At 33.8% G+C, this 24,769-nt stretch overlaps 4 protein-coding genes and 6 non-coding genes across 12 annotated transcripts; 6 read left to right on the top strand and 4 right to left on the bottom strand.

Annotated features, from left to right (window-relative positions):
* Window positions 1-2,592: 2,592 nt before the first annotated feature.
* F17H10.4 (Col_cuticle_N domain-containing protein) lies at window positions 2,593-3,004 on the top strand (the record flags this gene model as incomplete). Its single annotated transcript, NM_001373545.1, has 2 exons — window positions 2,593-2,876; window positions 2,947-3,004. 2 exons carry the CDS (start codon window positions 2,593-2,595, stop codon window positions 3,002-3,004), a joined length of 342 nt encoding a protein of 113 aa, NP_001359564.1.
* A 1,325-nt stretch (window positions 3,005-4,329) lies between these two features.
* On the bottom strand, window positions 4,330-4,476 carry F17H10.7. The gene has a single exon (NR_072354.1). It is a non-coding gene; the product is annotated as an Unclassified non-coding RNA F17H10.7 (non-coding RNA).
* A 2,345-nt stretch (window positions 4,477-6,821) lies between these two features.
* Window positions 6,822-12,758, top strand: snx-17 (the record flags this gene model as incomplete). Of its 2 annotated transcripts, NM_001083293.6 has the most annotated exons (13): window positions 6,822-6,957; window positions 9,898-10,032; window positions 10,172-10,367; window positions 10,413-10,477; window positions 10,531-10,641; window positions 10,971-11,100; window positions 11,154-11,253; window positions 11,302-11,473; window positions 11,660-11,800; window positions 11,848-11,988; window positions 12,035-12,172; window positions 12,355-12,465; window positions 12,525-12,758. In NM_001083293.6, 13 exons carry the CDS (start codon window positions 6,832-6,834, stop codon window positions 12,579-12,581), a joined length of 1,623 nt encoding a protein of 540 aa, NP_001076762.1. The 2 variants fall into 2 exon arrangements, with proteins under 2 accessions (NP_001076762.1, NP_001076763.1); NM_001083294.5 differs by lacking the exon at window positions 6,822-6,957 and having other exon boundaries at window positions 9,964-10,032; window positions 12,525-12,581.
* Window positions 7,695-7,884, bottom strand: F17H10.8. Its single transcript, NR_072353.1, has one exon. It is a non-coding gene; the product is annotated as an Unclassified non-coding RNA F17H10.8 (non-coding RNA).
* Window positions 7,782-7,852, top strand: F17H10.t1. Its single transcript has one exon. It is a non-coding gene; the product is annotated as a tRNA-Gly (tRNA).
* On the top strand, window positions 11,337-11,357 carry 21ur-14803. The gene has a single exon (NR_072352.1).
* Window positions 12,723-15,341, bottom strand: F17H10.2. 2 transcript variants are annotated; one of them, NM_001392869.1, is made up of 7 exons: window positions 15,054-15,341; window positions 14,862-14,950; window positions 14,343-14,419; window positions 14,159-14,288; window positions 13,744-13,897; window positions 13,158-13,294; window positions 12,749-13,089 (listed from the first exon to the last, which is right to left on the bottom strand). In NM_001392869.1, exons 1-7 carry the CDS (start codon window positions 15,175-15,177, stop codon window positions 13,045-13,047), a joined length of 756 nt encoding a protein of 251 aa, NP_001379116.1. In that variant the 5' UTR covers window positions 15,178-15,341; the 3' UTR covers window positions 12,749-13,044. The 2 variants fall into 2 exon arrangements, with proteins under 2 accessions (NP_001041246.1, NP_001379116.1); NM_001047781.2 differs by lacking the exon at window positions 15,054-15,341 and having other exon boundaries at window positions 12,723-13,089.
* Window positions 15,342-19,932: 4,591 nt separating this feature from the next.
* On the top strand, window positions 19,933-19,953 carry 21ur-15153. Its single transcript, NR_072351.1, has one exon.
* A 616-nt stretch (window positions 19,954-20,569) lies between these two features.
* On the bottom strand, window positions 20,570-23,872 carry F17H10.1 (GPI inositol-deacylase). Its single transcript, NM_077776.8, has 10 exons — window positions 23,789-23,872; window positions 23,594-23,733; window positions 23,414-23,547; window positions 23,213-23,371; window positions 22,746-22,982; window positions 22,569-22,661; window positions 22,114-22,311; window positions 21,700-21,960; window positions 21,562-21,643; window positions 20,570-20,971 (listed from the first exon to the last, which is right to left on the bottom strand). Exons 1-10 carry the CDS (start codon window positions 23,821-23,823, stop codon window positions 20,790-20,792), a joined length of 1,521 nt encoding a protein of 506 aa, NP_510177.1. The 5' UTR covers window positions 23,824-23,872; the 3' UTR covers window positions 20,570-20,789.
* A 747-nt stretch (window positions 23,873-24,619) lies between these two features.
* Window positions 24,620-24,640, top strand: 21ur-14023. The gene has a single exon (NR_072350.1).
* The last annotated feature ends 129 nt before the right edge of the window (window positions 24,641-24,769 follow it).

Genomic DNA, 24,769 nt, shown 5'->3' with positions numbered 1-24,769 from the left:
AAACATTTGCCTTTTTTTGCTGATCAAACTCGTAGTTGCATTAATGGCATTTTTTTCAGTGTCGGATTAAACCAATAATTAGAAGTTAAGTTAAGTGCAGCTTAGGTATAAATGCTGAATCGTTCTTTCAAATTTAGTATGCCAAAACAAGTCGTGTTATCAGTGATAATTATTATCACAAAAATATTCTCTGAAAACCAACCCAAAGTCTATTAAAGAACCTTGTTATCATCAAAAAGTAACAATTAAAAAGCACATCGCAGATTTTTTCACTCCAACATGTTCCAAGATATGGACCATTTTTTTCATGATTGTGCACATTGCAGACGAAAGCAGAACTGTGACTTTTTCTCAGTTTCACGTGAATACGACATCTTGGAGTTATTATCATTATCACCTCCGCGAAATGAATGCTTCATAAAACTCAGGATGCAAGAAAGAGGAAATAAAATTTCAGTGTCTAAATAGGACAAAATTTTCCAACCGTTTCTTGGAGTCTGGAACTGATACAAACAAACATATTTTTCAAGGATCTCGAGCATATTTTTTGAGCACAAAGCGTTACTTCTTCAAATTTTTGGAATTTGAGTTGTACGAAAACGTTTTCTATTTTTTATTCACCAGCACGAATAATGTAGATGGCCATAGAACCGTTGAAATTTCATATCTAAACGCAAGCTTTTGGTAAGCTTATCGAGTGATTAAAAACTAACAAGATACAAAAAAGACTGAAATAGTTCATATGCAAACAAGAATATTTGAAACGTCAAACGCTTTCCTCACATTCTAGCAGGTTTCTGTTCATTGTAAAAATACCCAAAAAGCTCAGAAAAATATTTGAAGAACTTTTTTTTCAGTTTACTACATTCCACTGCATCTATTCCACTATCACTTGAAATGCTGGTTACTTTATTTCTATTTGGCTGATTCATTTAAGCAAAATGGCAAGACACGTGTCATGTATTTTATTTCATATCATGCGAATGTTTGTAAAAATAACAGTTTGTGAATACTGTAATCAACTTAAGTAGAGAAATGGAAACGAGACCGTTTCCAAACAATATTTGATATGATATTTTCTGTAGGCAATCTCCAAATCAACATGTCTCCGGAAATTTTTACTCGTCATTAAAATATGTTTTCAAGTTAAGATGCCGTTTCCGTCAAAGTACAGTTAAACTTATACTCTTGTTTTCAGTGAATTGTAAAGTACTTGCTATGTTTTCATAGGACAGTGAGACTTTAAACACGAAATGTTTTAAAACAATCTTTTACGAAACCAGTGTTTACCAGTCATAAGAAAAACTGAGATAGAGAACAATCAGACTTGTGTTACTTTTTTCATATTCTGTTTTCATATACGGGGGAAAATCCAGAACACAACAGAAAAGGACAGGAAACCCGCAACCTTCAAAAAAATAAATATTTAAATTTGAATTATTTGATATGATTAGAAAAATGCAGCAAACTGTCATAGATATACAGATAATCGTACGGAGATTATTTCAATATCATCATTAGTTTTATTTTTGAATCTTGAATCCGGAATAACAAATTGGCCAGGTAAAGTTTGAAAATATAACATTTTTGGTCAAAAAACACTACTAGCCAATTATGTTACAACAAGTTTCGCATATGATGTACACTAAAGTCTGTCAATTTCCACCTCGTGCAATAATTCTGTGAGGGAGTAAGATGGTTTCACAAATTAAATGTGCTCATTCTTGACCATAAAATCTGTGCAAAATCTTTTTCACCACATTTGAAAAGTCGTAACTGAAACCAATTATCCCCTGGCATTCTCTTCACTTTCCTATTCTCATAATCCGCGCTGCTCCAAGTTCGTGATGCACTTTTTTCCCCGGATCCCTTTCTCTCTGGCATTCCTCTTTTTGATAGAGCCTCGGAAAATTGGGCGGAGTTATTGAGATCAGTTTCTTAGTTTCCATAGGGACACGGTGCTTTATTAAAATGAAACTATTACCATTTTAGTGTAGCGGCCACCCAATCCTCGATTCATCTCTGCAATAGACTTTTTCTGTGCATTGACCAAGGCATCACTAGATTTTTATTTATATTTTTCCACTTCCTTGATTTTTAAGTTGCATCTTTTCATAAATTTTGGAGCATAGCCATTTTACGCCAAATAAATTTTGTACACTTGGCGACAAAGTGAACAAAACAATTAATTAGTTTTGAGAATATTAGAACATGCAATCCATACCAGTTTGCCAAACTAATTCAAAACTTTCAGTATAAAATTAGCAAAGGGTTATTTGAATTTTCAGTAATTTCTGTTTTCCTGAAATTTTTTGACATGGCTTAGAAATTATGCTATATGAATGACTTGGAGTGTTTTTATAAAACTTGATAAGACATTGGCAAGAGTTGGAATAAACTTGAACTAACATGTGCTTAGTATAAACCATATATTTTCCAAGAATTTTCCAAGTTTTGACGTTTAAAAGTTTTGCCCAAGATCTGTGCATCAAGTTGCCACGAAACTCCGCGTAAATTCCGAATTCTATTCCTCTATGAATAGTGACTACAACAATATACATTACTTCTTTCTTTATTGATGCCTTTTTTCAGATGTCTCCCATCCCACCGTTCAATACCCCTTCTCCAATTTTGCGGTCAGCTCAATCGTTCAACATTGATCAAATCAATCAAATCAACGCCTTCTTCTCATCGACTGCCGGCATTGTCACCTTTTCCGCCGTCTGGCTCTTCTGCGTTGTTGCACTGTTTCTTGTCACCGGATGGCTTCTCACTAGGCACGAGGAGGAGAACCGCACAAATCCGGAGCTTGCCCGTGAGACGGAGATTCAAGGCATGATGCTGCTCAGCAGAGTTCCGGATCCTTCTGTGGAAATGTTGGTTTTTCATTAACTCAGACTTTGGGAAAAGTTATAATAGAAGCTTTAAAAAGTCTTACATTTTCAGAGAGCTCCCAACCATCAGTGGTAACGAATATCCTGGAAGATATCATCGCTTTCTCTAGTAATTTAACATTTTTTAAATTTGTATATAAAAACCGAATGAAATTATTTCCGTTGAATATTGCAAAAATTATTATAATAAAAATGCTCAAAGTTATTATCATTGCAGTATACTGTAGATTTATTAGTATGTAGAAAAGTTTTATTAGAAAATTATACATTTTATTTGCAGAATTGCATCTTGTTTCTAGGAAATAGAGAAAAAAACAAATTTATGTGTTCAATCACGATACATTTTTTGAAACATGCAATATTACACATTGGAAATCCTAGGAAAATTGTACCTTGATTTTGAATCAAATGTGAAGAGTTTGGAAAATAAAATAGAAAATAATGTGGAATCTGAAACAAAACTACTGGTTTTGCAAACCATTTTCTCATGGATTTTTTTAAATGATAAATGGAAATGTCGTGCATAATTGGCTTTTTCTAACTTCTAGAAATTTATTCAGATTTTAATGATTCATTGCGATAAATTTAAAAATAAATTGAATTTTAATGCTAGTTAACCCACTAACAAAAGAGGATTATTTGTTAATAATTGTTAATAATTTGTTAAAAACACAACTTGAATATTTATAGTTTTTTGTCAAAAAAAAAATTATGTGGCATTTATTGTAATTTTAAAAAATTTCGCCGTTTAGATATGATTTTGTATCTGAAAAAAGTTAATTTAAAAAATTTGGAAGAGACTGAAAAAATGTAACAAAAGAGCAGAAGAGGAATTAAAACAAGAAAAAAGCACAAACATTATCATTATTTTCCCACAAACGAGTCAATTAACTGTACTATAATGCACACACCAAAAGACAGTCTCGGGGGCAGGGGCAGTCGGGCATACGAAGCCTACTACCAGTCATTGTTTTCCAACCACCCAATCTGTGTCTCTTCTTCTCTATTACTGCTGATTTTTGCTATATACTGTGTATGTTTTGCATCCGCCAAATTGCGATACGATTGCGCAGGCAATGGTAGCCGAGTGAACTTTTTTTTTGTTACTTCACGGTAAAAGACCCCCATATGATCTCCCCCTCCAACCGCCAAGTTCATTTTCCAATTATTTTCACATTGTCTTTCATCTTGCCTTTCTTTACACTTGTGCCCTTGACTTCTTTGACTTTATTTGTATGTTGACCCATTAAATATGAGAGGTTTGTAAAACTAAACTGATTAGAGTTTTTCATTTTAACATTTTCAGTTACCATCTTAAAGCTTGAATCTTGAATGAAAAATTTAAAGATGTTTCTGGAATAGTTTAAAATTTTGTAGTAATGCCAATAAATTTAATAAATGAGCTTTTAATCTGGATAAAGCCCATTTTTCCAAACTTTTGAAATTTACTATTTCAGTGAAACCAAATTATCATCATTTAATATAACTACACAGCTATAACTACATCATAACTTTTGCTTCACAAACTTCAACTTAGCATCCCAATTCTTCATCAAATTTATCAGAGAACACATTGCATTTCGCTATATTTTTGTTCACTTCGTTTTCGAGTTGATGATGTGTCGAACACGAGTTGACAAACCAAGAGGAGTCCGACCGATCCGATTATTCAAATTCAACCGGTTTCGACATAATGATTGACAAGAAAGCGAGTGTGAGAATGAAAATACAGATGTATCGCGTCTGTATCGTCATTGGAATAGGCGAATTACACGGGAATCATTGGAAATGCGACCTGTGTGTTCAACATCATTTCAATTCACAATCGCTTTCCGGTAAATATTGTGGAAAGTATGTGATAATTAGCTTCTAATAATATGTTTGTGAATGTGGACAAAGCTTTTCATGATATAAGTCTAAAAATTATGCTATTCAATCAAACTTTATCTAGATACATAGTTTATATGCTTATTGTTTAATAAATTTTTTTTAAAAATTTAAAAATATAAACCGGCCGGGTCGATTTTGAAATTTCCAGTTTTTTTTTAAACTTTCAAAGGTAGTATCAAATTCTTTTGTTTTTCGAATGAATTTAGAAAAGCCCCAAAACCTGGTTTTTATAGCGCGACCTTTTTAATTATCTGGAAAGTTTTTCAATGATAGTTCAAAATGGTTTAATTTTTTTCAATTCAATTCTGATGAATTCTCATTTTTTTCAGCCGGGAGTGAGTAGCTATCGTCATATATAAGGTGATAATTAAATAGCAACCCAGTTTTATTCAATTGTTTCCACAATGAACTTCTGAAGATGCAGATTGTGTTTTGAAAAGATTTTTGTTGTTTTTTGAGGTTCAGTTTGGAACCAAAGGTGCAAAAATTTGTTAAAAAAAAAAAGAAAGAAAACTCACAACATCCAAATTCACGGTTTACAAAAACTTGACCTTTTGTCAAAAATTGTTAAAAAAATATTTTGCGTAAAATTAAACAATAAAAATTTTGCTACTACTCTTGTTTTAAATTGCTCTCATGTATCAGACCTAATTTTTTTCGAGAGTAGAAAAAAAAGTAGTTGCTGCCAACATTTCATAAAACGGGATTTATTGTTTTAACAATGTACCTCCTTAAGAATGTACAAACCACCTAGTTCAGTTCAGTTTTTATTCGCAGATAACAAACATTTAAATCAGCGTTGAATGCATCATTAATGAAATCATGGTTTGAAAGCTGTCATGTTTCACTTTTGAAAAATTATGTGAAAAAAAATGAAAAAAAATTATGCACACGTGTTTTTCAGAATGTTTACTCTTGCATTCCAAAAATTTTGAGGTCAGCATTTCTCTAACTTCTTCTATTGGGAAAAGTTATCTCCACACGTCATGTGTGTCTTCCACTTTCAGTCCAGATGGAATTGAACTCTTGGCTTTGTTTTGTGTTTAGCTTCAGCTCTCAGTATTTTGTTTTTCATATATTGGAAAGTTATTCCTATTTACAAAGTTTCAGTTTTTTTTTTCAATTTATTTTCATAATCTCTTGGCAAATATGCAATATTTGATGTTCTTGTGTACCTAGAGCGCTGGCAACAGCTTTTCATAATTATTTGTTTCTTATTTCTTGAAAAAATTGCAATCACACTTTCCCTCCATCTTTCATTTTTCTCATATACAATTGGTGAGAATTTTTCTTTTAAAAAAATAACACTTTCACGGTTCACGGCTTTTTTTCTACGCATCATATATTTTTTATCTTAAAAAAAAGTTGTTTTCTTTTTAGCGAATCGTTAAAAAAAATCAATTTTTTTTGAAAGTCATCAGGAACATATATTTGTAAAAAAAAGTTTAGAAAAAACACACCGAAAGAACTTTTTAAAAAAGAATTTCATTTCACAATTCAACAATTTTTATTTCAAAAAACGAAGCGCTGTTTAGAATTTCAGAAAAATCTACTTTTTTGTTAATTTTGTTAATGATCTACACATAATGGGACACACAAAAAATTAAGAATTATTTTTTAAATGATGCGCTGTTTCAAATAATAGCCTCAATAAAATAAACTGTACGGTGCTTTTTTCACTTTCTGGACGACTTGTGCATATTGTGCACTGTCTATTTATTGTTGAAAAATCATTTCCTGATTTCCTAAACTTATAATGCGGATTTGTGTAAACGTATCTGAGTGTCCATCCTCTTCACGTTTCCTGCCAAATAAGAGTCCATGTCAGAGCGGTGTTAGCAGTAGTGCACCCATTTTGCCGAGAGTCCCGTTTTCCATCTTCTCCTCCATCTCTCCCCCATTCTCTATCTCAATTATTGATTTTGGAAAAAGGACCACAACAACCTCAAATTCTCGATTTTCGGGTTATTCATTTCTCCAATCAAAAATTAGATTTTCAACAAATTAGTTTTGTTGCGAAATTATTGTTCATTTCAGAAGTAGTGTTATGGTGTCAAGCGCTGCTATGGCTCGAAGCAATGGAGACAAGCCGTCGACTTCTTCAATGGAAGAAGATTTAGAAATCGAGCAATCAATGAGAAATGCGTCAATTATCGACCACCAATATGAAAAGGTATGTTGTTTTTAGACTTATTATTCACCACATTCGAAAAGTCGAGCAGAGTTTTCTTTCAAATCGAGTTTACTGCTTATTTGAATACTTTTTCAATTTCCTTACTCGCTGTTCAATTTCTTGCCACGTAAATTACTTTTTTCTTAGAAAAACTAATCAAAGTAGTAAAATCTAAACTTGTATATTTTTGTTTTTGATTTTTTCTCGTAATGATTAAATTACTTTTTCTTTTGTAATTTGATTTGCTAGTGTATTCAGAAAAATAAAAAGAAGTTTGACGACACAAAATGTATGTATCACAATGTACAATTTTATCTAACAACGCATATAAATGCGAGTTATTTTTCATAAAAAATTGCGATAAAGATATAACCATTCAATACAAAAACGCAGAAACAGTTAAACATATTTTGGACACATTTTCTTTATGGCTAAAAGTTATTTGATTTGATCATGCACACTCCTGATTATGTTTTGTGCTCCTATTGTAATGAAAAGTGAATATATATGTTGATACTGGGTAAAGCACGTGAATTTCGAACTTGATGTACATAGTATTACAACCTTTTATAAAACTATTTTAGCCATGTCATTTTAATAATCATATTTTCTTTTCTTCAGTGTTATCAATTGTAAACGTTTGAAACATGATCCTTTTTGACAAAATTCCACCCACATAAATTTTTTTGTAAACAATATTTACCAAGGGTCTTGACATGTTCATATGAATAAAACTACATTACGTAGTGGTCGCCGTCCTTCCCCCTCCCCCCGTCCTTCATCCGCCTATCATGTCTACTGAGACTGGTGTGTAGTGTTCCCAAGCATCGGTGGTTCAGTGGTAGAATGCTCGCCTGCCACGCGGGCGGCCCGGGTTCGATTCCCGGTCGATGCAATTCTTTTTCTGTTTTTTTGTTCTGTTCAACAATTTTCGCAGAATTTTGAGCAATGACGAAACAAGTTGAAGTTGTGAGGGGAGGCGGGAAATAACAAAAGAAATTGACCTCTCGAGATTTTCAAAAAGAGATTATATACTTGCCCATTTTTCTTTCTCGTTTTTTTTGTTCAACGACATACAAGAATGCAGCACATGTCTCCTCCCCACCATTACAAGTGTCTTCTGCTCAAGAAGTCCATTGTCTCTTGTTTCTTGTTCCAAATGAATCATTCATGTGAAGTTTTCAAATAGCGTTAGTTGAATTGAAAAAATGACACTAAGAAACGCTTCTCATGTCACGCTATGTCATTCCGCTTTTTATCGATTTTTTTTTTCATTTAAATAGCGTTGGTTATTCAATCTGGCTTTTATTTTTGTCTACATATTTTTTATGGCTTGTTTTTGATGTCAAGCAAGAGGATTATAAAAAAACAAGAAAGATTTCTCGGAACCACATGAAACATCTGGCTGAGTCGCCTCAATGTTTATAAAAATATGAGTTTGTTACGAAATAAATTTCTTTGTGGAAGGAAACTTCCAAATTTTTATGAATGCCAACATATCTGAACATTTGTGTGTTTTTTCGTTTGAATTTTTATATTCCGAATAGGTTTTCAATTTAAAAAAAAGTATTTTAATGCAAATTATTGAAACCACTTATTTTTGACAAATTTGAGTTTTTCGGTATAGGAAAACTTTTCTGAACTATGGAAAAATTTATGAACAAATTAGGAAAACCCTCAAATATAAAAATGCAATGAACACATTAACATTCCCAAAACTCACGGTAAAATGTGTTTATTATAATCTAATAAACATGCAGTACTTGGTTTGGAAACTATTATGTCTAAAGACTAACAATAGTAGAATAATAATTTACGTGTTGACCAGTATTGAATTTCGTCAATTCCAAAGATTTTTGGCTGCAGTACAAGTACCAAAAATGTATGTTTTTCAAATAATTTTATTAGTTCTAAACACAATGATGCAATTCCTACAAACAATGAAAAATCTATGTAAATCGCAGCAGTTTTTCAAATAAATAAAGCGCAGCGTCCACTTCTTCATTGAAAATCAATCATTCATCGATCAGAGATAGATAAGATGTGTTTTGCATTATCTTCAAAAAGAAACCATAAACTAAAAGTCGATCTCGTTCATCCATTCCGGTCACTTGCCTTCTTTTCTTGCGCACCACCACGACCACCTCTACTCTTTCTTGCCTGTCATTGCTTTCCGACATTTCTCTACTCCCGTGGTCTGCGTCTACCGATTTTTCACACTATTTTCACAGTATTCATCGATTATTTGTTTTTGGACAGGCTCACGGCTCACCGGGCACTATATCAGAGAGAGTACCATTTTTATTGTTCACTTGCTCCGAATTCCAGACTGACTTTATTTAATTTTACAGCTGCACAAACCTTTGTTGATTGCCAATCCCTCATATTGGTCGTCTCACGACATAATATTCAAAATCAAAAATATTGTGTTTACGTTCTTTATTTCATTCCTTCTACCCTACAATTTCATTTTCTTATTTAATTTTTTCTTTCACTCATTTATTTTTCTTTCTTGAAGTCACGTATCACAACCATATAATCAGATAGTTTAGTGAAACTGATTGATTTTTTCTTTTAGTGATAAAAACGAATAACTAGCACAAAAGTTGAATAGACGATAAAAGATATTCCATTTAGAAAGAAAAAAGCTATTGTTCATTGTTCAGTTCGCTAGGGCGCATTTGCTCAAATGAATAATCCGCCACAAATACATTAGCAAAAACAGGTTTTATCTTGTTTTTATTATTATTCTGATTCTGATTCAGCATATTATTATTCCATGATTATTCGGCATTCTTACATAGCAGCAGTCCACTCATCGTCTCACACCAGTAATTATTTTTCTCCTATAGTAATATCGATTTTTCGTGGAGTTCGGGATATAAAAAGTATTCTATACGCGCACAAAAAACTATCAGATTCACTTTTTTACCATTACAGGAAGAAAACAAAAATCATCGGGTTCTCAACGCATTTGACCCAGCGGATAAGACAACGTTTTCCGATATGATTCATGTGGATGTTCCGGATACGAAGACACTAGTTGAACGATCGGATGGAATCACAAAATATACGGTACGTGGTCATTCCAATATTATTTCCCAACTATTTTTGCCAAACTTTTAATTTTGTTCCTTAAAAGACCCATCAGTACATTACCAAACTGTCATTTTTTAATTTTTTCAATTTTTTTTTAAATATTGACAATTTTCAGGCTTACAATATTCACATAAATGGCTGGTACCATGGCTCCGTCCGGTTTAGTCACCTCTATGAATTTGCCGAACTTATCAAGCAGAAATTTTCACAACGATATAAGGGACCCGAGTTTCCAGCCAAAAAACTTTTCAAACTCGACCCAAAAGCAATTGACGAGCGACGACAAAAAATTACGAAATACTTTCAAGCTTGTAAGTTAGTTATTTCCTAGGTTGAAACTAAAAATTTTTTTTCAGTAGTCCAACATCCAGAAGTAGCTCGTCACTATCTTGTTGAGAAGAAGTTATTGGGATTTCAAATTGTAAGTTTTAAACTATCAATTAAAAAAGTATTATAATAAATTGGTAAATTCAGGACTCATTTCGTGCCACAAGCCAATATGTGACACTAGATGTTTTTTTGGGAAATGGCGAGAAAACAACAATCAAATGCTTGGTATCGGATAGCACACTAGAAATTATGAAGGTAGCTATTTGTTTAAATGCTTTTTCGAAAAAAAAAATCCTAGTTTTACAAGAAAGCAGATATGTGATAATATGTGTTCTAGTTTTGGACATCCATTGGTTGCCAATAAAGAACAGAAAAGAAAGAAAAAGTTCAGTAACTACAAAAGTAAACTCCTCCCGTAACTACTGTCTTCTATGCATGCCTATTTTTCAAATGATCCGTAGTACTCGATTTTGGACAGAAACCTAATGTAACGTCGTTAAAATTTTTTATACAAACTTTCCAACATTTAATAGGCACTCATAAAGCTTTCAACTTTGTTTTGCCCAAAACGTGATATTTTGCAGATAATCTGCGAAAAGCTTGGTTTCAAAAACAAGGATCAGTTTATTTATCACTTTGGTTTGTTCATGGCAAAAGGACGTGACCCAACAAACGCTTGCTACTCCGTAACTACTGAAAATTTCAACCCACTGCGTAAGTTTCACATTTACACAGAAAAAAAATACAAGGACTATATATGATTACAGTAACAAGATTTCTTCGCAACTTTGAAGCTCCATTTGTATCTCTTAGCACAGCAAATCAAAAATACAACGAGAATGGACATTATCATTTCTTGTGTTTAAGGTATGTTGATAGTGATTTCATTATGATCAAAAATATTTACTGTTATAGAAAACTTATATGGGATAGCCGTGTGGAAGAGCCCCTGCTGGACGATGGAAATTTTGTAGAGTTACTCTATAAACAAGCTATGCAAGATTACAAAAATGGTCATATGGATCCAGTGAAGGAAGATCTGGACTCAAAATTGAAATCATGTATGGCTAGAAATGATAGTAAGATGGTTAGTCAACTTATTTTTCAAACGCGATTTTGTTTGAGCTAGATTCATAAAATTTGGGTTTTCGAGCATTTTTTTAACGTTAAAATGATTTGTTAAGTTTTCAAAAGTTTTTCTAGTAGTTTCTCAACTTTTTGCAAACTTTATGCCACCATAATAACGAGAATGTATAATAATTATTAGTTACAGTTCCTCCGCACTTGCCATCAACTCTCGACATACTCCTACGAAATTATGTCCCCCTGTTCTTGTGACTACCCCAAACCGGGTACTCCGTGTGAAATCAAATTTGGACGCCGCCAAATAATAATGACAACCAGAGATGAAACGGTAATTTATCATTCTGACACATTTGAATTCTTTTGTGTTTATTTCAGGGAAAACCAAAACCAAGTATATTCCGGGCAACCAGAATACGAGTTTGGAGGATCACACAGGTTATGGATAAAATATCGTTCCAATTCGAGTACTTGATGGCCAAAGACACATTTGAATGGATCACGTTAGACACGGACCAGGTATGGCTTGAGGTGTGGAGTATTGGAATAGGGTTGAGTTTTTCAGAGCATTCTGATGTCCCTGTTGCTCCAATCAATTGGATCAGAGATTCTTTATGAGCACAATAATATGACTATAGAGCAGCAAGTAATGAAGGAGAAACATTCAAAAGGAAACTATGTGGAGAAGAGTGAAAAACTTCCGGTGAGATTAAAAAATTGTTTTACAAGTAGAGTTTCAGTGTGCTCAAAAATTATTATTTTTTGACTTGTCACATGCTACTTTAATGAACCTTAGTTATCTTAGTTTTTTTTTTTTCAAATGAAATAAGCAAAAACTGTAAACCCCGATACAAAAAACTTTCAACACATTGTTATTTCTTTTAGCGTGACCCCAAAAAGCCAATCATCGTTTTGAAAAATGAGGTTGAAGATACGGATCCCTTGGGTGTAATGGAACATTACCACAACTATAACCGGATGTTAACTACCATTTCTGTAAGTGGAACACATTAACTGTTACGAAATACCAGGAGTGAACGTCCAATTTTTTTCAGGACGGCATTCCTCAACGGAATCAGGCATTCACCGACATTACAAATGATGACCTGTAGAAACAAGTTTTCCGGGTCAAAAACAAAACAATGGTGCATCGAGTGAACAACTCTGTAATTCTTGTCATAAAATATACTGTAACTTAAGATATACTTGTTCAACATCCCATTTCACTGTATAACTGCGTTCTTGAATTGAGCTTTGTTGTCATTTGTTTAATAAAAGGTTTTGTTATGTTCAATAGGTTTTTTGTTCATATTCAGCAAGAATTTGAAAAGAAAAGATAACAGAATGGCAATTGTTTGGAATTAAATATTGAAAAATGTGGAAAGAAAATTTGACATGTTGACTTCAAAATTTTTGAAATAAAAAGCAAAGAAAATTGATTTTGGCTATATGCAGAAGTAAATTATTTTTGACTATTTTCAGACGAAGAGAGGAAATTTGAAAAATTAGCGAAATGAAACAGATATTATAAGAATTATGAATTATGAGTAATTACATGGAATGTACATGGCCACTTCACTGGTTGATTCCCTTTTTCAGGTCGGTGATTTCAATGTGGACCTGAAAAATAGTGGTGAAGGACGCTAGTCGTTCAATGATCAAGAAGTCAGTTGAATTCAACGATTCACCTGATTTTTCGGGACTCTTGCGAACTTCATGTCCTTCAAATACATGTAGTATTTGTAAACCACAAATGCCACCCAAAGACTGGCGGCAAGTCCAGCCAACGAGAGAACGACGCTAATGGCAGAAACTGTTTGGATATCTGAAAATAGGTGTACATTTACACTCGTGTATTGAAGAACATCTTCTAAAAATTCTTGATTCTCACAATTAATTTAAAGACTTATAAATTCGAAATAAGTTTTTATAGCGGTTTAAAACTTCGAAGAAAAATTGCTAGATTTATCTGAAATCGTCATTTAAATTTTGAGAAGTATTGGTATATTGGCGCTGCCAGGCCTTATTACTCAAAAATTTTATACTTTTTCATATTAAGGTGTGCTCCTCTCTATGCGTACTTTGTTTCTCAAGAAATTTGGTAAGAAAATAAGTTGATACAATGCTTGGAATGCCTTTGATTTTGGCACAACATAGAATAATGCTTCCTTTTTTCGTTATTTTTACAACCCTGTGAAATCTGAAACGCTACATTTACCAATATTTTGACAATTGCAAGCGAGTTTTATCACTTATCTAAATACTGAAACCTACCTTCTCTATTTTCTTCTAAACCTTGGTCGTCTGTCATTGATGCATTTTGGCTTACAACAAAATTATTGACCAGTTGTCCTGTAACACCGCTTGGTTCGATCAAAGACCAAATAGTAAACACCAGGAATACAATTGACACGATTGCTCCAAGAACCTGAAAATTCCTCAGTAACTTCCCTCTCATTATTTATCTATACATTGTTTCCTTCTTCACTATCATATGATCTAAAAATATTTGAAAAAGATGGCTAAACTCCCGACTGTGTCTCCGATCGACCACACCTTTTACACAGCCCCATGTCTTATTCTGTCACCAACCACAGCGGGTAGCCGAGTAGAAGACGGGTTGTATCATATTAGGTGATAATTAACATCTATTTTTCAGATTGAAATGTTGAATCACTGATCAACTTACAGCAATTCCAGCGACTGGCAACAAAAGGTTTTCTTTTTCGGTCTTCATGGCAAGGAATAATGCACCAGCACATGCAATGACTCCAAGGAGAAGAATTGCATGAATGATGAGTGTCGTCCATGTTCCAATGCTGAAAACCGAGAAAATTAAATTTTGAGGAAACGAATAAACAAAGAAAACTCACTTCCAGTTAAGGATGAGCAGAAGAGCAGCGATAATTACAACAATGACTAGGAAAGCTAGAATACATTTACATCCTTGCTGAAAAAAAGTTGGTTTTTTTAATTGTGAAAAATATTGTTTAAAAGTTCCTGGTGCCCTAAAAATATGTTCTCACACTTCTACATTGAAAATGTCCGTATTGGATTTTAAGAAACACGGACAAATTTTGGAACATTTTATATTGGAAAGTCGCCCCAAAACTAGATTTGTAATCTGGCGCGTTTTATCTCATGAAAATTTAAAAACAGCAGCTAACATCTACAGATGTATTGTTTCAATCAAAAATATGTTGGAATGATATATTTTCCGCGCAAGATTGAACTTAAATTTCCTATTTAGAATAGGCAACAATGAATTTTGTTTGGCACCGTAGATATTAAACATATTTTAAACAATGCTGTCTGTAATTTTGCTTAATGAGGACCTTGCTTTCACGCGAAATATCAAAAGTGCTAGATTTTTTAGAAGTATAACATGTTACCTTGACGTGCATTTTATTGCATAGACATTTGTATTTGGGATCCGTGTGCCTGAACGGCTCGTGGTCGAACGTCTTCGCTATGTCCATATCTGGAACTAAAATTATTTCAAAAATCAATTCTCACAATCCATAAACCACTACGGCAATGAGCAAGGTTAAATCAACATTAAAAAAAATCTAAAATTAAGATACCTGAGGCAGGTCCACCATACTGAACGTTAGTATGAATATGCGTAATTCTTGGGGGAGAATCAAAAGGATCATGGCCCGGATAGTACCGGTGGTCATTGTAGTGGTGACGATCGTCGTGATACATGTCTTTAGTTGGTTTTCTAATTTAGAATACTGACAATTTTGAAATGATGTAAGCGACAATTAAAGGACCCACCCACTTTTTTTTTGTTTGTTTCGGATCACTTTCTGTTTGTCTGTCTTCTCCCGGTCTCCAAAATAACGCTCCGTCGTTTGAGATAGAGTTGGAAAACAGGAGAATTAACAGTAAAATCTAGTTTTTTCGTCTTGTCTGAATGTTGAATTACCCTTTACTTGTGACTAGCCCCTGCCACGCGCATCCAACGGATCGTGCCGAGAGGTCATTTTAGAGAAAGATAACAATTTGAAAAATGAGGGGTGAAAATGAAAATGACATTTGATGCGAGATGTCGAAAAACATTGAACACGTGCTAAGTCTATTGTCAGCCAGTAAAAGTGATAGGCGTTGTTCGGTATCAACAATCATGTGGTCACAAAAAAATTTCGAAGAAGTTTTGAAAGAAGAGGCAAAAAAGAGTTAACATTGATGAATCATCCAGCCGAACCTAAAGTGGTTCTCGACCAGAGAATGGCATCCGTCAAATCAAACACCAATAAGATTTCGACAAAAATTTGGGGGTTGTTCCAGAAGAAATAAAATTTAGTTGAAAAAAAGAACCATGGCTACTAAGAAAGGAATTTTGTGATACAGAAAAAAAAACATTAAGTACCAGGTAGTTGTAAAAGATTGGATGTACAGTAAGTGAAGAAGTGGTAGAATTAAGAGAATAAAAAAAAGTCTGAAAATAATTCACAGAATTGGAACAGAACATTGTCCGGAATGATATTATGGAAACGGAATATTATAGAAAAATAACTCTAAAACTCAATTATCTAGTTTGCTAGAGCAGCAAAAAACTGTATGCGGTCACAGTATTTTTTCCACAAATTTTTATATTTCTTCAGCGTTCTTTCCAATTAATATTTTTCTTTAATACTCGTCATATCAGCATGTCTCAAAAAGAAACCCCAAAATTTCATAATAACTTTGTACAGAAATTTACAAAGTGCCTAACAAAATCTACAACATTTTGAGGTCTTCAAAATATAATACTGTTCAGATTTTGTGTCTTCAATAAATTTCAATTGATAAGATAAGATAACAGAAGAAAGATCTGAAGATCTAAAGGTATGACCTAAACCGGTGCAAGATTAGTTACACCTAAGCTTGACTGGCAGCTTTCGCATATCTGAAGTTGCGTCTGAATCTACTCCACTGGCACCTCCTACTTTCACACTTCATCAGTATAGTACAGAATATCTATTTTGTGCGGCGAGAGAAGATAAATCCATGGCGCTAAATGTTGTCGGCGCAAGTCTGAGGAGAACCACAATTTCACGCCTGATCCTCTAAAGATACTTTTGTAAGCTTCAATAAGCTTTTTCCTATCATTTCCCTCTTCCAACCATTTTTTTGTGCTGTTGTACTTGTCCGCCAAAGGTGAATAGAAATGAAAGGAGAATTGGAATAGGAAGAAGGAAGATTGTTAAGATATGTGAGAGGAAAACTAATGAGGCTTGTCAAATGTGGTGAGGATCCGATGGTCGTTGCGGGCATGGTAATATGTGTGCGGGTTGGAATGTAATTTTACCGCTTTTGTGTAGTTAAGAATGACTTTAGAAAAAAATTAAGTACACTTATAGAAGCATCGAGAAAGACATATTTGATAGTGAGTAGTGAATTGATACAGATTGAGTGTAGTAAGGGATATGCTTGACGAGAAATGACAAAAAAAGATAAATGTAAAACTGAAACTTCAATTAAAGAACCTTATAGTTCACAAAAATTATCAGAGTTCAAGGCTCACCATGCAAACACCAACAAAAACTACTACTTTGGTTCTAAAATGATCAAAAATAAATATTTTGGAAAAGGATTGTATTCATCAATTCTTCAGAAGTCGTTAAAAAATTTCTCAGTTCATATTTTAACTATGCTGAAACTGTTTATAATTCAAAGAATTATAGCATCTGACAGTGCTTTAAAACTCAGTTTTCACCACTTTTTGGCTTGAAATGAAAAATTTTCAAAAAAAAAAGAATTATCATTGTGGTACCATAGGCATTGTGGTACCATATGTTGTAAAGCAAATTCTCACAATTACTAATGTTAATTTTTTTTGTCAATTTTAAAAATCACTGAAGCCTTCTATATGAAAATTGGAGAAAAATGTTTTCAAATAGACTGAAAAGCGAAACCCGAAAGCTTATTAAATATTCATAGATTCAACTCACAAGAATTGTCCAAAACTTAAAGGAGAAACCCTAAATTGTCAAATTTTCTTCACATTTTACGTCAATAGATCCAAGTCCGTTCGTACAAAAAATGAACGGAAATAATTGCCGAACAAAGGTAAAATAAAAAATCGACCAAACAACTGGTTGTCCTACTGTTTCAGATTCAATACACTCCTAGTGAATAAACGAAAAATGAATGGTAATGAATATTTCAAAAAGTTGATTTTTTTCAAAAATGCAAAAAATCTGTCAGCCAGTTAAAAAGTCGTTCCAACCATATTTTAAAATTGAATAAATAAATAATTTGTTGACAACTGTAACATTCATGTACGTAAAAAGTGTCATAAACGCAAAAGTTCTGGGTGAAAAGGGAGGTTTCTTCAGTGTCTGGACAATAGGCGCGTTTTTTGTTCAATTTCAGGACGGTTTTCATATGAAACGATGGGTTGACGCCTTGACAACAATTCCCATGCAGTAGAACAATAAAACAAAAGGAAAAAACCGTGTTTTAGAAACTGACACATGTATAATTTTGGCAGTTTACATGTACATGAAGTACAATGCAGCTAACAGATCGTTCATTTGCATACTGATAATTGATCACGAGACAGAAACAAATAATTGAGTGAGTTAAAAAATATGTTCAATGCAGAGTAATGTAATGCAATCCTTAAACATAATTAAACATATTTGTTTAATATGGTAGGAATTTGCAGAAATTTGTGTTGTTACTCAGTTAAAAGCTAATTGTGGATGATAATGAACATCAGTTTGAAGAAACATTTTCGGAAGTTGATATTACACCGTCTGAAACCTAAATTCGATAGAACTACTCTAAAATAAATGGGCAATGTTATAAAGAGTAAAAATCTTGAAAAAAAAAATCAAATTTGTTACAAAATCTACAAAAGATAACCTTTACATTTTAAGGCTCAAACTTATTCCGCTACACGTAAAATCATGATAATTCAAATATAGATTCTGGATATCTTAAGATTTTGTATCAAAATTCAATAGAGTGCAAAACATAAGTGATGGTCTGTCTCTAAGAAATTCATTACTTTTGGAAATTTTTATTTCTTTTTATTGATTCACGCAGTTTCTCAATGGCATTGAACGGTAAAAAGTTTTTTTGAAAAAGATCTAAGCTTTTAAAATAGTTTCTACGTTGAAAAAAAAACAACTCTGATCGCAAATAAATCATCCCGTCGTTATTGGAAAACCCCCCCCCCCCCCCCCAAAAAATAACGGTTTCCAGTTAATCCGTCAAAATTGCCACCACACCTAAACATATTTCTAAATCTCTACCAAAAACGGTTCAAACAAAAATAACGCGATGAGTTTTTTCATGTCATCTGCAACTGGCCAAAAAAAATACGAGCGGGTGAAATGCCAAATATACCCCCGTCTGTAGAAGGGCAGTCAGTGTCACCACCCCTGCTGTACGCCAAAAAAAGTGTTTGACATTGAAAAAGATCAAACAAGCCGATATATCCGCCTTTCTTGCCAGTTTGGTGGGTGAGGGAAGAAAGGGGGTAACATTGTGTCTCAGTTAACATTGATTATGCAAAAAAAACTATCGGGCCAAGTTTTGGGTATCTGCTACATTACGAGGCTAATTGGGTTAGAGATGCTTGTTCCAACACTTTTTAGAATGTTGTTGTGATATGTGATTGTATGATTTAATTGAATTACTGTTAACACTACAAAAGTACCATAGTTTGGAAAAGTTGAGATAGCCACAAGAGCTTCATAGAACTTACTTATTAATTCTAATACTTAGGACTTAGACGGTCGAAGTTAGGTATATTGCTTTGTGATTTGAATCAGGGGTGGGCGGCAAACGATTTCTTCCGGCAAATCGGCAAACCGCCGATTTGCCGTGCCGGAAAACGGCAATTTGCCGAACATTTTCGGCAAATTGTGGTTTCGCACTTATTTATTTGGAAATTTGAGAATTTCTATTTCAAATGGCACAATTGCACGAATCTTATGAATGTTTTTTTTTTCTACATCTATTTTGAAAAGTAAGAAAGTTCTATGAAAATGTGTAGAAAAACGGAAAAAATTCAAAAAGACACAGTTTTAAGTGTTTCCGTCTTATAAAAAATCCCTCTGAACATTTCCTGCAAATCTGAAATCGGCAATTTGCCGGAATTGAAAACCCCTGATGTGAAATATAAATGATATATCGCGAGCCTAGATTGGTGTCAGTTGCTCAATACAATAGCCAAAAACGTTTCCGTTTAAAGGGGACGGAGAAATTTATAACGTTTTTTTCAAATTTAAATAAAGGCAGATCAAGATATTTAGTAGATGTGGAGCAGATTGTGCAGTTGTAAACTGTAGTTCTTACGCATTCACTAAATAATTTTTTTTTGAAAATTTCTCCAACTTACAAAAACGCAACTGAAAATTGCTGGAACAAGTGGCAAACAAAAAGTATAGATTGGAAACAGTTGATATTTGACTTTTTGTTTCAAGCTGTCTACCAATTTGGAAGACAAAGAAGAAAGGCCATTCAAAAAAAAAACGTTTTGCCTCCTCTTGTAGTACAAATGTAGTACTCAAAGCGGAAGGGAATAAGTAAATTGGGCAAAAAATCGAGAGGTCGTTTTTCGATTTATGCGTCTTTTTTTTGCGTTTCGCCCTGTTTCTGATTTTGTTTCTTCTATCTCCAATTTCTTTCACCTTCTCGTTAAAACATAAAAAGGGGTAGACGAGACAAGAGCGTGGGGGTATATTTTTGTACACATGCTCTACTACATACATACCGATGGCGTGGGTTTTTGCGGGGTGGCATTATTTTACAAATCATTATTGGACTATGTTCAGCTTTAGGTTTGAAACGTGTTTTTCAACTGCCAAGCCTCCTCTACGCGCGCATATCTAAACCGTTTTATGTCTCTGTTTCTTTTTTTTTTCGGCTGTCACATCACAAGAATGGAATTTTTTATTTTATTGTCCGCTGAAGGGACGGTTCTATCTATCCACAGAAAAATGAAAATGTGGTATTGAATTCGAGAATAGGAAAATATTGAAATACATCTCTCCATCCATTACTTTTTTTCGTGTGAATGATTCTATAGTTATGGTTCAATAAAGTTTGTTCTCAGTCAGGTACAATCCCCTTATTGTTTGTTGGTGAAAAAAACATTGAAAAACCAAATATTTATGCAGAAAAAGGTCAGAAAAAGTCAGAAACAAGGAAAGAAAAGTAAAAAAAAATTTCCTAAAACATGATATCGGGAAACCGTAAAATTTTCTCAAAATTGATGGCTCGTTCAAAGGAATTTTCGATGACGGAACAGGGATACAAAGTAGTAACTCTCACAACACAAAAAAATCTACAAAATATGTACAAAAACTATACAAAAGCTAAAGTTTTTTCCGCTTGTCACTTTCGCGCAGGCAGTCCTGCAAAAAATTGATAATGACTCCATAAGAAGCGCTGTCCCGGGTGGGCTTGCACAGATTCAGATGGACATCCGCAATATGATACACGGCTCCTTGCTCAAATACTGCCGATTTGTTGGGAACGACGATGCTCTTGGCGTTGGCTGGAATTCATTATGCAATTGGAAAATGATCAGTTTTTGGAAAATTTGTTTTATCAGCGTAAATATTTATTTTTTGGCAAGTGGTCTTTGGCAACAAAAACAAAGTTTTGTTTAAGATTTTAGTTTTGTTTTGTCATTCATTTCTCAAAAGTTATTTTTTAATTTCTTAAATGTAACAGAAAAAATGAAGGAACTAGAGCAAAAATTGTTGCAAATGAAACTCCTCGCAGGGAATCCTAGGCAAATGTTGCGCTCAAAATTGTTTATCTCCTCCTGAACAAAATGCTTTTGTAGCGAAAGTTTTGTCATGATAAAAAATTCAGAAAGGCCTAAATGGATTTTCAGTATACCTATACGATTTTTCATAACTGTTTTTGACACTGCCGTTTTAATAAAATCTGGAATGTGTTCTGTTTTTAGAAACAGAAGCTGCTAACTAACCAGGAACAATTATTTTAAAGTTCTTCACTTTATAATTTGCGAGGGGTTTTGAAATTTAAAATTGATTAACGTATGCAACAGACTCTCAAAAATCAAAATTATTACTGAGCATTTGAAACACTCTTTTAAATCGTTTTCAAAAAACTCACCAATAATATTCGACTCCACGGTCTCCACCATACTAACAATAACCGGAATCTCCTTGCTCACTGCCGAAAAATCTTCGTTCAGCTGAAAATGAATTTTACGACTTAATTTCAGAAAATAATGAATATTTAAAAGCTCACTTTTCTATTAATCGCATTATTCTCATTGAGCATCCGTACGTCTTCAGTTGGTTGAAACACTGAATATCCCCAGTTTGCGACAGGACTTCCCTTGTGTGGTGTCGCAATGAACAACACTCCAACAGTGTTTTTAAGAAGATTGGTTGAGTCGATAAGCAGCTTTTTGGCGAGAAGACCTCCCATAGAGTGGCAAATAAAAAGGACAGGCCGTTTTCCTATTCCAGCTATTTCCAGTTGCTCCTTGAACCTTTCGGATCGGGTCTAGAATTTAAAAATTGGCTTCCAATACGGAACAAAATTACAAGAGTAAGATGGGAATGTTTTATTGCATAAGAAATCCCACAAAGTTTTTGAATACTTTTTTTTTATTTTTAAAAATAACCAAGACATTTTTTAAATGATTCTGCTTCTTACCTGTAAGCTCTGTTGCGTTCCGGTAAAATGGAAGATGTATGAAGGATATTCTAGTCCAATTATCCGGAAAGGCTTTTTGATATCCAACGGAAGCCAATCTTTGGGCCAACAAGACGAGAGGAGGTTTTCATCGGAATCTTTCTGCCTCCAGGTGTAGGCCACACTGCCACGCAGTCCGTGAATTAGAACTATATCTATCTGAAATTTGAAATTTTAATCGTTCATGCCAGTTGTTAAAGTTGTTCATAATTAAATTTTTCATGTGCACAAAAAAGTGAGTTGCCTACACGCTGATCAAACATAACAAAGCTAAGTTCAACTTCTGCTCCGCAAACACCTCTAGCACTTTGTATCCTCACGTGACACTTGTCTGCAGGCAGCAGGTAGTGTAAAACCTCAGTTTTTGATAGATGAAAATTCTTCTGACAGATATTTGGAACGGAAGCAAAAGTTACCTCGGGTTCTTCATCCGGTAAATACATCTCGTAAACATCTGATGATAGCCGATAATTGATGGATCTCAATGAGCTCAGCGCATTTTGACATACCTAAAAAACATTTCGTCTTGAACGTGATTTCTTTGTCATTTTAGTTCTCACAAAAAACCCCATTATCAATCAAAAAACACTCACTTTATGCGATAACAGTCGTTCCATCAAACTTTTTCCATTGGTGACCATCGTACTTATCAGTGGTAGCCATTCGGAGTCGAGCATTGATTTTGCGTACTTTTCATCCTCTCCAACAATGTTGGCTAGAATTTTGATGGCGAGCACGGCGATATCCACGTTTGAATGGTAGAACTCTGCGTAGACATTGAAAAGGAACGGGACAACGTCGACGTCGATTGCAGAGACATCAAATGTTTTCTGAAAAGTTTGGCTATATTTATAAATTTCTTTTTTGTCGCACAAAAACCTAAATGTTTAATTTTGTTAATGATTTGTTTAATTTTGCAAATTATTCCCCAAACTTTTCCAGCGATTGGCCAGGAGAACGTTTATTTTTTTGCTAATTTTTTTGACTGCAGAAAGTGTTTCTAGCAGGTTTTCGAGCAGGTTTTTCTCGAAAACAACATCAAGAATAGTTTAAGACAAACCTCTGTAGTTAAATACAGCAACTGTAACATTCTCCGTAGCCTCTCAATTTGACTTGGAAGCCGCACGAGCCACTCATCGGAGCAAGACAAATCTTCTTCCGGACAGGCAACTCGATTTATCCATTCTATGCTGCTATTCCATTTGTCGCCGAGGTTAAACTAAATTGTAAATTGTATTTTTAGATATAACACAAAAGTTACTTTTCTTAATGCTTCTGTGACATCCAACTTTTGATCTAGGCAAGACTTTATTGGAATTTTCATACAAAGCTCTGAGCCAGATCTTGCCAATAAAGCTACTGCCGCTGGATTTAACGACTTGAGGAATTCCTTGCCTGCAATGAAAATCGATAATTAGGGCAATGGGCAGATGGTCCTTACTCTCTGTGTGTTGAATGAACCGCAGAGCCTCCGATGTGTTTGTATTGACATTTAGTAGTTTGACAGCGTCATCTACAGAAAGAATTATCTTTTTGTCATTTTGATCTGGCCAATATGATTTATACACTCCATATATTGCTCTGAAAAAAGCAAGAAATGTTTTAGACTTCCTTCAAAAATGCCAAAAAAACGTACGATATGGTCACAGAAGGAATGATGTAGCGGGCCATTTGGAAGTCATTTGAAATTGAATCTGGCGCTGACTTTGAAGATTAATTCCTGCAAGTTTTGGTATCAACGGATGCGGTCAAAGAAACGCGGACAGAGTGAAACTGAATGCGGGAGAAAACAAAAGATAAGCGGGAGTATAGAGTGCAACCCCATGTCACGCCACCTCGTGGAGGGAGTGCGCGTGCGGTCGTTGTCTAGAGATTTCTAGGCCATGTGAACGCGGCCATCACGAGTTGATGTGTTGTTTGGGTGTTTTCCGGCATAGAACGTGATAAAACAATCATTTTTTCAGAAAAAAAAATTGAAGAAAAAAAATAAATAATTAAAATTGATGATCAGAAAATGTTTTTTAGATTGATTATTCACTCAATTGACCTATGGAAATTGTGAAGTTAAGAAAAAAGATTTATCATTTTTGCTTAAAAATTGCAAAAAAAAAACAATTACTTGAATTTTGGCCACCAATCGACTAAAAATATATCAACTTAAACATAGAGTAGGACCAGTGGGGAAAGAATTAAAAACCATTCTTATGATGCCAAAATGACCAAATATCATAGTGAAACTTTTTACAAATTTTGAAAATTTATTTATTGACAGTCCAAAAGTGGCAATTATTGAGTTTTTGCCATTTTTTTTTGAAAGTCCTCAATTGAGACAAATGTGTACTTTTAAATGTTAATTGAAATTGTAATCCCCACTCTTTAACAGTCAATAAAAACAGTTCAAAAAGTGATTGAAAAGTTCGACTATTTCATGTGTTCTTTTTAGCACAATAGAAGTGGGTTTTAACAGTTTCCCAACTGTCGCTTCTCTTTTGTATGCATTTCTAAAAATTTCAGAATGGAATATACTTTTTAATCAAACCTGGAGTTTTTGTACATTCAAAACTATCGTGTTAATTTAGCTTTTCTGAATAGAAAACACAATTTTTAACTTGAATAG

Source organism: Caenorhabditis elegans, chromosome X (assembly GCF_000002985.6).
Source record: "Caenorhabditis elegans chromosome X".
NCBI classification, from domain to species: Eukaryota; Metazoa; Nematoda; class Chromadorea; order Rhabditida; family Rhabditidae; genus Caenorhabditis; species Caenorhabditis elegans.
Note: the sequence above shows the minus strand (reverse complement) of the source record. Positions and strands in the feature narration are given on the sequence as shown.